General features: G+C 38.9%; 1 protein-coding gene across 1 annotated transcript; it reads left to right on the forward strand.

The window, feature by feature from the left end:
* Window positions 1-8,077: 8,077 nt before the first annotated feature.
* Window positions 8,078-10,912, forward strand: LOC136223712 (protein BASIC PENTACYSTEINE4). Its single transcript, XM_066011848.1, has 3 exons — window positions 8,078-8,419; window positions 9,294-9,460; window positions 9,551-10,912. The coding sequence occupies exons 2-3, from the start codon at window positions 9,395-9,397 to the stop codon at window positions 10,421-10,423; spliced, it is 939 nt and encodes a 312-aa protein (XP_065867920.1). The 5' UTR covers window positions 8,078-8,419; window positions 9,294-9,394; the 3' UTR covers window positions 10,424-10,912.
* The last annotated feature ends 1,057 nt before the right edge of the window (window positions 10,913-11,969 follow it).

The raw sequence follows: 11,969 nt of genomic DNA on the forward strand, positions 1-11,969 counted from the left end.
CTGCTGGGCAGGGGATTGAGGATTTTCATCGGAGCGATTAACGGTGTAACCGGCACCGGAGACGTTCTGAGAATCTTTTGCCATGATTCTTAGAGAAGTTTTGAGAAGTTTGGGAGTTTTTAGAGAAGAGAATTTGAATACCAGAGATTTCTAAGCGTAAAGAGGTAAGAGTGGGAAATCTTCCACTATTTATAGAGGTTTCGAATTGATCCTAAGCGTTGAGGTGTCCGTTTGACCTCAAGATACTCAATTGATAAGGATTCTGACATTTATGACACATTCGGCGCGTGTATTTTCTAATTATTGCGCTTACATCATCCTAAGTGGCTATTTAATTCGTGTGTTTTGCATTAAGTTTTACAACGGATTTTTACTCAGTGTTAAGGATCTCAAGCGTTTAAAATTCTGAGAAGTCAGTGTTACGCAAAGAAGTAATTCGTATGCTTAATGGCTCAGCTTAAGATAAACACTCAGCATGTATATCTACTTATCATGTGTATCTACTCAGTATGTGACAACACAAACTATTCAGCATGGTAGTTCACTCAGCATGCACATATCACATATTATACTTGGAATTTATTGAAGAGGATTAAACATACCAATGGCTTCTCTAAGTATGTTGAATTGCTCACGAGCCAGTGGTTTTGTGAAGATATCAGCAAGCTGCTCATCCGTTGGGACATAGGTCAGCTTTGATCTCTCCCTTGAGTACATGATCTCTGATGAAGTGATGTCTTATGCTGACATGCTTCATCTTGTTGTGCTGGATTGGGTTCTTTGATAGGTCAATGACACTCTTGTTGTCACATTTGACTTCAATTGTTTTAGTCTGAACACCATAATCTTCAAGCTGTTGCTTAATCCATAGGACTTGAGCAACACAGCTTCCAGCAGCAATGTACTCAGCTTCAGTGGTTGACAGGGCTACTAACGCCTGTTTCTTGCTGAACCAGGACACAAGACAGCTTCCAAGGAAGTGGCAACCTCCTGAGGTGCTTTTTCGTTCAAGCTTGTCTCGTCCGTAGTCAGCGTCAGTGTATCCAATGAGTGTGAAATCATGAGTATTGGGATACCACAAACCTGCATTCACTGAGCCTTGCAAATATCTAAGGATTCTTTTTACAGTTATGTAATGAGATTCCTTAGGGTTAGATTGATATCTAGCATAATAACATACTGAGAACTGAATGTCCGGCCTACTAGCAGTCAAGTAAAGTAGAGAACCAATCATACCTCGGTACAATCTGCTGTCTACTGACTTACCACTTTCGTCAGCGCAGAGGACAGTGTCAGTGCCCATGGGGGTAGATATTGACTTGCAATTCTCAAGTTCATACTTCTTCAATATCTCCTTAGCATACTTAGTTTGACTGATGAAGATGCCATTTTTCCCTTGTTTGATTTGAAGTCCAAGGAAGAAGGTGAGTTCTCCCATCATTGACATTTCAAACTTAGTCTGCATCTGCTTACTAAATTCCTTGCACATTGACTCGTTAGTGGCACCAAAAATATGTCATCAATATATATCTGAGCCAATAGGGTATCTTTACCCTTTCTCTTAATGAATAAGATTGTATCAGATTTACCTCTGACATAATTTCTAGTCAGCAGGAAATTGGTCAGCCTCTCATACCAAGCACGTGGTGCTTGCTTGAGACCATACAGAGCCTTTTTGAGCTTATAAACGTGGTTTGGGAACTTGGGATACTCAAACCCTGGAGGCTGATTAACATAGACTTCCTCGTTTATAACTCCATTAAGGAATGCACTCTTAACATCCATTTGAAACAATTTGAAGTTCATATAACTTGCATAAGCACATAAAATTCTTATAGCCTCTAGCCTTGCCACTGGGGTGAAGGTCTCACCGTAGTCAATACCTTCTTGCTGACTGTAGCCCTGAGCTACAAGTCTTGCTTTGTTTCTAACCACGTTCCCTTGTTCATCCATCTTGTTGCAAAAGACCCATCTTGTTCCTATGGTCTTCTGGCTTTTTGGTTTTGGCACTAAGTCCCATACTTCATTTCTTCTGAACTGATCAAGTTCTTCTTGGATTGCCTTCATCCAGAACTCATCATACTCAGCCTCAGCGAAGTTCTTTAGTTCCTGAATTGAGACGAATGCTACGTTGCTGAGGTATCTCCTGAGTTGATTTCTTGTCATCAGGGTGTTCTCAGCAGCATCAAGAATGGCACTCTCTGAGTGTCCTCTTGGTATTCTGATCTCTTTTGGTAGATTGATGTCTTGTGCTGGTTGTGTTTCAACAATCTCTGCAGGTGTAGATTGGTCAGTGAAAACAATTTGAGTTTCGCTTTTACCTTTGGTCAGCCCTTGAGGCAATGACTCAGCGACTATTTCTTGGTCAGCGGGAGCTGAGTGGGGATCATCCTCAGTCAGCTGCATGTCTCTTCCTGCAGGGTTAGTTTCATCGAACTCAACGTGTACTGACTTTTCTAAGACCCGAGTTCGTTTATTGAAAACTCTGTATGCTTTGCTGTTTGTTGAGTAGCCTAAAAAGATAGCTTCATCAGCTTTTGAGTCAAACTTAGCTAGGCTATCTTTGGTATTTAAGATAAAACATTTACAACCGAAGGCATGAAAGTATCCAATGTTGGGCTTTCGTCCTTTCCAAAGTTCGTAGGGGGTCTTCTTTAATATAGGTCTAACTAGAGCCCTATTAAGTATGTAGCACGCTGTGTTGACAGCTTCTCCCCAAAAGTACTTTGGAAGCCTATGCTCACTCAGCATTGTCCTGGCTATTTCAACCAAGGTTCTGTTTTTTCTTTCAACAACCCCATTTTGTTGAGGCGTTCTAGGAGCAGAAAAATTATGGTCAATGCCGTTGGCTTCACAGAATTCAACAAACTGTTGGTTCTTGAATTCTCCACCATTATCACTTCGGATGTGAGCTAACTTAAGGTCTTTATCATTTTCAAGTTTTCTTACTAAAGTTGAAAACGTCTCAAAGGTTTCATCCTTGCTACTCATCAAGATGATCCAAGTGTACCGAGAAAAGTCATCTACAATGACCAAGGAAAATCTTCTACCACCCAAGCTCAACGGCTGGACTGGACCGAAGAGATCCAAGTGTAGTAACTGTAATGGACGCTTAGTTAAGACAATGTTTTTACTATGAAAAGATTGTTTGGTTTGTTTTCCAGCTTGACAAGCGTGGCATAGTTGATCTTTTTCAAACTTAAGTTCTGGCAGTCCCTCAACTAATTTCTTTCTTGCTAATTTGGCCAGGAGGTCCATGCTTACATGACCAAGTCTCCTGTGCCATAGCCAGGAATTTTCTTCCTTTGACACTAAGCATACAGTTTTTGAAAACTTCTTTTCTAAGTTCAGCATAAAGACATTATCAATACGACGGGCAGTTAAAATCAACTCATTTGTTTTATCCTCGAATATTTTACATCCAGTGTCATCAAATATAACTTTTCTCCCATTGTCACATAGCTGAGCTACGCTGAGTAAGTTATATTTGAGTCCGATGACTAGGGAGACTGACTCAATAGTAGGATTACCACCAATGGTTCCTGACCCTACTATCTTACCCTTTTTGTTGTCTCCAAAACTTACACTTCCTCCTCATTTACGCACAAATGTGATGAACTGAGTTTCATCACCAGTCATATGCCTCGAGTATGTGCTGTCAATGTACCACATCTTTGACTTCTCAGCACACCTCAGGCTTACCTGCAATATAGCTAGTTGGTTTTAGGTACCCAATTCTTTTTGGGTCCTTGTTTGTTAGGTTCAACAGGTAAAGCATCATATTTCATTTTATGACGACATACTTGGACAGTGTGTCCATTCTTCCTACAGAAGTCACAGTTGACCTTCCGTTTAGGATATCTCACTGACTGGTCAGCACCCCAGTGCTGAGCGTGCCAGCACACCTTAGTGGTGTGTCATTTCTTCCCACAGAAGTCACACTCGACATTCTGCTGAGGATTCCATCTCTGTTGACTAGTACTTCGGTACTGAGTGTTCAGAGGAATATTTCTTTTATTCGGAACCTTAAGTTGGTTCTGAATAGATGTGACATCCTTCTTCAGTTTCTTAGAATCTGATTGGACCTCAGAGACAAACTTTTGCATAATTTCTACGTTACTATGCAAAGTTGAGTTGTCTTGGAGAAGATACCGAAGGTCACTCAGCTTGACCCCCTCAATCTCATCACATCGCCTGCTGAGTGCCCTAACCTTTTTGTTACACTTTTTGACAAGTGTGTAGAGGTCACTCAGGGAATTAACCATTTCATTTCTGAGTAAGGGTAGTGATATTACCTCAGTTGAGTGTTCCTCATCGTCAGATGCAATGGAGGGGTCAGCATGCTCAGAAACACAAGGCTCAGCAAGCTCATCTGCTATGAAGCAGATCTTTGCTGACTTAGTGGCATCGTCTCCTGATGATGATGACTCATCACTATCACTCCAGGTTGCCACTATTGCCTTCTTGCCGTTCTTCCTTTCCTTCCTCAAGGTAGGACAGCTTGATTTGATATGGCCAGTTTGATGACATTCAAAGCATGTAATGGCCTTTGAGTTGTCCTTTTTGTACTTGCTGTCGCTGGACTCAGCTTTGTACTTATCAAACTTCTTGTAAGGCTTCTTTGAATACTTGTCATTCTTTCTGAACAGCCTTTTCATTTTTCTAGTGAACATGGCCATCTCTTCATCATCTGTTGAGCTCCCATCAGTGGAGTCAGCTTTTATGACAAGAGACTTTTGCTTCTTGTCTTCAGACTTCTCCTTCACCTCAAAGTTCTTCATTGAGATCTCATGGGTCAGCAACGATCCAATGAGTTCATCATACTTGTAGGTGGTTAAGTCTTGAGCTTCCTCAACAACAGTTTTCTTGGCTTGCCAGCTTTTAGGAAGACTCCTCAGTATCTTCTTGACTTGCTCTTCCTCAGTAAAGATCTTGCCAAGTCTCTTGAGCTCGTTGATGATGTTTGTGAACCTTGCGTTCATCTTAGAGATTCCTTCATCATCATTCATTTCAAACAGCTCGTACAACCTCATGTGCTGGTTCACCTTGGACTCCTTGACTTTGTTGGTTCCTTCGTAGGTGACCTCCAGTTTCTTCCAGATCTCCTGCGCTGACTCACAACCTGAAATTTTGTTGTACTCTGCAGCATCTAATGCACAGTGAAGCATGTTTATAGCCGAAGCATGATTTTGTAGCTTCTTGAGATCATCCTCTGTCCATTTGGTCTCAGCTTTAACAACCATTTGGCCGTCAATAGTTTCAACAGGAACAAATGGGCCTTGGACTATATAGAGCCATGCACTCATATTTGTTGCCTGAATGAAGTTTTTCATTCTGTTCTTCCAAAAGGTATAGTTAGACCCGAAGAACAGAGGAGGCCGAGTAATGGACAGTCCCTCAGGTAAAATCTGAGTTGTCTGATTTCCTGGGAGGATACGAGTGCTGTTCTCAGCCATTGTGGGGATCAGCTCAAGATAGTTATATCTTGCTCAGTGAGCTGTTAAGCTCTAATAGCACTTGTTGGTCCCTTATAACGTGACAAGTTTAGTTCCAAGGGGGAGGATAGGAACTATTTAAAATTTTGTCCGTTTAGGCTGACTTCTTTTCTTAAGAAAAGGTTTACACAGCGGCGCTAAGTAATTCTAAAACACAAGCTTAGTCAACTTGTGACTAAGTCTGTTTCTTTCCTTAAGTCAGGAGATAGCACTTAGAGTCTATTCATGAACTCAGCTTCTTGGTGCACTCAACTCAGCGTGAGTTCGTTACTTAGTCAGTTTTATAGCAAGCAATATATAAAGGAGTTTAAGGGTTAGAAATATGTTACTCAGCAGACATATCTTGGTTCGGCCTCTCCACCTACGTCCAGTCCCCGAAACTCGTCCGAGCTTTTTGAATTCTCTACTGAGCTCTTTAAAGGTAGAGCACGAAACCTTTTACAATAGAAGCTGAGTATACAAGAGTACCTTCCTCTATACCTCTACTCACTCCTATATCTACCGCTGAGTACTATAACCGAGTACTCAGCCTCTCCTTTCTATTCTTCTAGAAATGATAAAGTGTTTGTCCTAAACAACAATTGCTAAGACACTTTAGATGATTGAAAATCACTCTAGACTTTTACACAATAATTGGAAATTGGTGTAAGGTTTTTGCTTTGCTTTTCTCACATAACTTCAAGTGTGAATTGGACAGCGTTTCGGCTAATTGAAGATCTGCATCGATTGAAGCAAATTGAGAGGCCTTTATATAGTGACACTTGAGGCACCGGTAATTTCGAATTTTGAAATAACCGTTGGAGGGAAACGGCTTCCTGTCGTTGTCACTCAGTACGCGCTTAGTGTCGTTGGCCAATGAGATTCTTGCATCTTCTGTCCTTGGCAGCTTTTCGTCCGGTAAACAGAATGTTTTGACATTTTTGGCAAAGTCTTCCAGACAGCTTCATGCGCTTTCTGAACTTTACCCAAAGTAGAAATACTTTGTCTACAAGTTGGTTCTTGTCTGCCGCTGTCTTGTACTTCTTGTCGTTCCACTTAGCAGCTTTATCTTGAAGCAATTGAGAGAAGGCTTCTCGATCCTTCCTCAAGCTGAGCTTGTGCTTTGTACAAAACGACCGCGCTTTGAAATCTTGGGCCGTGAAGTCTTGATGTGTTGACTTGGGCTTGACTTCCACTTATGGGCTTTTGGACTTTTAATCTTAATGTCTTATAGATCAATAAACTCAACATTGAACAAACACATTAGTATGAATAAATCAAAGCATTTAAATTTAATGTGTTAGAATATTTTTTGTATCAATTACTTAAATAATTTTGTCAAATCAAAATCATGTGGAAAGGTGTTTCAACAAACTCCCCCATTTTGATGTTGTCAAAAATATTCAGTTGAAGAACTCAATGTTGAGCTCCCCCATGATAGTTGACCTTATATTACTCAGGATACTCCCCCGTAAGGGTTGAGCCACTGACTTAGTTTTACTTTAAACATTTGAAGGTTTAATCAAGTAAGTCTAAGGTCAGTTTTCAGAAATAGGTCAGCTTATAAATCATATTCTTTTTAACTCAGTTTATGCGGAAGATTTAGGTATCAGAGAGCGCTGAGTATATCTTTGTTCAATGTGTTTTAAGAAGACATGTAAAAGTGGTCAACTTAGAGATCAACACAGCATACAATCATAAAGCAATGTAGACAAGTAGCACAGTTGATTTAATGAAGATGCGTTAACTATTCAGCATAAAACATACGTAAGCATCACATACGATTGGTCAATGTTGGAAAGATTGATGTATGCATAGTTTTGTATTCAGGTCAGCATAACAAAAAAAACAATGCATAAGGGAAAGACTACAAGTTTAACAAAATTGAATCTAGTCAATCCTAGTCAAGCTATTTTTCTTGTAGTTGAGTTGGGCTTCATGCTCTTTAGCTTTTCCCTTTCCCTTGTGTTTTTGCTGACTTCCTGAAGCTTCCTCTGATTGCTGAGTTCTTTGGGCTTGTTCTTTCTCCCCCGTTTTGCCACCATCGGCAGGAGGAGGAATGAAGGTGTCTTCAATGGCAGCTTGAGTTAGGTGTTTAGAGAATGCCTTGAGCTTTCGTGTGCTTTCATTTATGCCGTCAAAAATTGGAACACCATCATCCAAAATAGCTCGTGGAATCCTGATAGCTGCGGCACTCAGCATACTCAGAATATATGCTTGAGACTTTCCAACCCAGTGTATACTGTTAGTAAGCATGGCAAATGCTTGATGAAACATCTTCAGCAAGGATGTGTCAAAATACTGACGTTGAGCATTTGAGTGGCGCACGTGGTTGAAAGTAACTCTAGAGTACTTTAGGATTTCGTTCGTTTTGAGCTGGTCAGTTTCCATCTCTTCCTTACTTAAGTTTAGCAGACGCACAGCTTCACTAATTTGCTCAATGGAGCATTGGGAGGAGGACAAGGATACGCACAGATCCTAATCAACTATATACATTTTTAATGAAAATAAGTGAAAATATAAAAAAATTATGAGAAAAAGGTGAAAACAAAGTAAGTTTTGATCTCCACCCTTGATTTTAGGTCTTAAATATGAACTCTCGGATCACCCACGAAAAGAGAATTGGGAGGAGGACAAGGATACGCACAGATTCTTTTTCCACCGTCCATGATTGCGAATCCATCGGGAGATTCTCCGGCAGCCACAGGCAGAGGCCAGAACGACCAATACCTATCAGACCTCTTCTCCACTGCCCGACCATCTTTAAATCGTCGATTCGAAGGAAGGATAAGTTCGAGTTTCGCCTAACTAAAAAATGCCTTTGAAATCTAGATCCATCATAATAGCCCCGCCCTTGAGCGCGTGAACACCCTACCAATTTACTTCAGCTCCGGTGACGAGTTCTTCTGTACTTCAACTGTGCTTCTACGAGTTCTACGACTTGAGTGAGTGCAATTCCTGCATTTTTTTCGTTTGGTAAACTCTATGTATGTTTTGATAAAGCCAGATGATCTCAGTATTTTTTTGTCAAATCGTCATGAGAAGGGGAAATGGAAATTACTCTGAGTTTGCTGGAATGTAAAATAACGTGATCAAATTATTCTGATTGATGTTCGGATCATGATTTGTTTTTAGATGAATCTCTCTGGCTATAAATTTAATGACCGGGGCATTGACGCATTCGCTTGAAATTAGTTGCGGACTATCTTAAGTTTATTTGATAGTGGTTGAATGTCAGTTTGCTCGAAGTACAATTCTGAAACTATATTTGGATGGATAAAAGGAACTTGTGTTGATAGTCTAGAGGCAGTGCTACATAGTTGAGAAAACTGTAATGAGCTGAAGCTAAGTCTGACTTTGCTTATGCATCAGCTAATGGCTTTCTTTGCTTGCTTAAGTGCTGCTTATTTACATTTAATGAGCTGGCCTTGTTTATCATGCTAAATAAGCTACATTTGTAGACAAATAATATCTTTGCGTGAGCTTTATTACATTTTGACAAGCTAAAGCTCAACTTTTCTCATCCTTATTGCTTTGTCTTGGTATGGTTACTTAATATGATGAATTATGCTTTCCTTTTCTAGCTCAAAGTTGGCGTTCGTAATTCGTATATTCTTATTAATGTATTTGGGTTCAGCTTGTTTCTCCAATAATTTTTGTTTTCATAATATAAGCTTCATTGTCCTCTTGCTGGGAGAAATGGTCGAAATTGTTTTGGCACATTGTTATCCTACTTCTCTATGTTCATGAAATCCCAAATCTTCATGCATTTGTAATGAAATCTTGCCTTTCATCTTCTTTTTCTTTTTTTGTAAACAGAAAATGTGTGCTCGTCCATTAAGGTAGTTGCTGCCTGAGTCATCAAAGGGGAGCTGTTTGCTTTTGATTTCCACTTAATAGAGTAATAAGAAGATATTAAGATGGATGATGGTGGACAGCATCATAACGGGAGGCACAATCCATACTTCAAGACAGCAAGTTCTCCGGTAAAAAAATCTTTTGCTCTGAATCAGCGTGCATTCATTTTTTCATGCACTTTAATAACAATTTAAGTTGGAAATTATCCATTTATGTAGTGGAACATGGTGCCCCCACATCAAATGAAGGAACAGCCTAATGCCTTGGTGATGAACAAGAAGATTATGGCCATTCTTGCCGAGCGGGATGCTGCTATCCAAGAACGGAATATGGCCCTCACTGAAAAGAAGGAAGCCTTGGCTGCACGAGACGAGGCACTGCTGCAGCGAGAAAAAGCCCTTGTGGAGCGGGATAAAGCCTTGATGGAGCGAGACAATGCTCTTGCAGCAATTCAATACCAGGAAAATGCTATGAACTTTCCTTTAGGCAATGGACATCGTGGTCCAAAACGCATTCCTCATCCAGTATACAGTTCAAATGAAGTGGCCGAAGCTCTTCATACCGGGGATATGCACATTACTGATGCCTTCCCTTTAAATATAGTTCCAGCTGAATCCACCCAGCCACGACAAAAGCAAACAAAAGAGAAAAAGGCAGGCTCGCTGAAGCCTATAAAGTCGCCAAGGAAGGGAAATAAAGTAGGTGAGGATTTGAATAGACAAGGTGCTTCTGAAGGGAAGAAGATTAAAACTGAATGGGATATTCAGGATGCAGGATTAAACCTGATCAATTTTGATGAGTCCACCATGCCAGTGCCTGTTTGCTCATGCACTGGAGTTCCCCACCAATGTTATAAATGGGGCAATGGTGGGTGGCAGTCCTCTTGTTGCACCACCACCATGTCCTCATATCCATTACCACAAATGCCAAACAAGCGTCATGCCCGAGTTGGTGGACGGAAAATGAGCGGTAGTGTTTTCACAAAACTGCTTAGCCGGTTGGCATCAGAAGGACAAGATTTATCATTGCCTCTTGATCTTAAGGACTACTGGGCCAGACATGGAACAAATCGATATATCACCATTAAGTAGATGTTTCCTCTTTTGGAGGATCTTCTACATTGGTTTTAAATTTGTCTGTCCTCTTACATTGCAAATGTTGCTGAACTGCTTTGTATGGAAAATGTGAAGCATCTTTGGAAATAGATTGTTCCTGTGCTTCTTGGTTCATGTTAGGCTGATATAAGTTGTAGTTCAGTGCATCTATTGCAGGGGAATGGATCGTTTAGATGGCTGGCGATTATGCTCCTATACCATCTTGATGCAATGGATGTGATCACTTTTGTTGCTACTTTGCAATGGGAATCATCATCCCAGAGAAGAAACTTTAGGTAAAGTCTTATCCTTGAAAAAGAAAGGTTGTTGGTATTATTTTCTGTAGATGATGCAACTGAGAACTTAGGGATGGAATTTTTTTTACCTTGACAGTTATTTGTTCATGAATATGATAGTTGTCTGATCGAAAAATAGCAATATTTTTTACTGGAAAGACCAACAAAAGGTTTTTCCAATTTTGAGAAATTGGGACTAGGAGGTTTTAATTTTTCTTTTCGAAATTATAATTTAGGGATGGTCTAACTTAGCTTGTGTTTCTAGTTTCTGACCTAGGCCATTGTCAGTTTTACAAACTTACATGCCGTTTCAATTTTCAAACCATTTCATTTAGTTGGTGATAAAATAATTTTTCTGGATAAATAACTTATTGCTTTTTTATTTTTGAGTATTATATACTAGTCGTTTTATGTGTTTTTAAAATTGGTCAGTAAAATTGGTGTTGTTTATCAATGTTATCGGTATTTTTGTATCTTATTCTTAATTTATTAGCTTTTTTTAACAAATATTTATTAGCTCTTAAGTTTCTGTAATAGAATAAAATGAATAAACTTTATTATTCATTAGTAGTATGTTTGTAATAATTTTTTTGCCAATCACCAACCATTAAATATTATTTCTCATATCTATTATTATAAAAAGATGTCCAATAATTTTTATTGACAAATGAAAATTTATGTATCGCATATTTATAGTTATGACATCTACAATATTATTGGTATATACTTTTATTTAAAAGGCAAAAAAGTTGGTTGATTTCATCATGAACACGCTACTTTAAATAAATAAAAAATTAAAATTAGAAGTCAAGTAAATAATGGTTTTTTTGAGAGAATTAATATTATAAACAAGATAAAACAGTGATAAGCTCAGGAATTGATGAATTATTAACTGTATTGTGATATAGGTTGGAAAACAAAAATATATGGCAAAATTAATCATATACACAATTAATGGTTAGACTATGTTTACTTTGTTTTTGATAAAGTAAGCATAGAAGTCACCGAACAATTAATTAATAGAAAAGGAGAATTCAACTGGATCCTATAAAACAATATTTTTATTTTTAAAATATAAAATTTCAAAACAATTTGTAATTTTTTTGAAATATCATTCTTCCAACATTTATAAAATGTTAAATACTACTCGTGTTTCATACAGGAATTTTCAAATGCATCTTAATGAGTAAGTGAATTTGTTCATTCACCGTATAGACTTATTAAATCTAAGCCTCAGGATGCTTTGA

This window comes from Euphorbia lathyris, chromosome 3 (assembly GCF_963576675.1).
Source record: "Euphorbia lathyris chromosome 3, ddEupLath1.1, whole genome shotgun sequence".
Classification (NCBI taxonomy): Eukaryota; Viridiplantae; Streptophyta; class Magnoliopsida; order Malpighiales; family Euphorbiaceae; genus Euphorbia; species Euphorbia lathyris.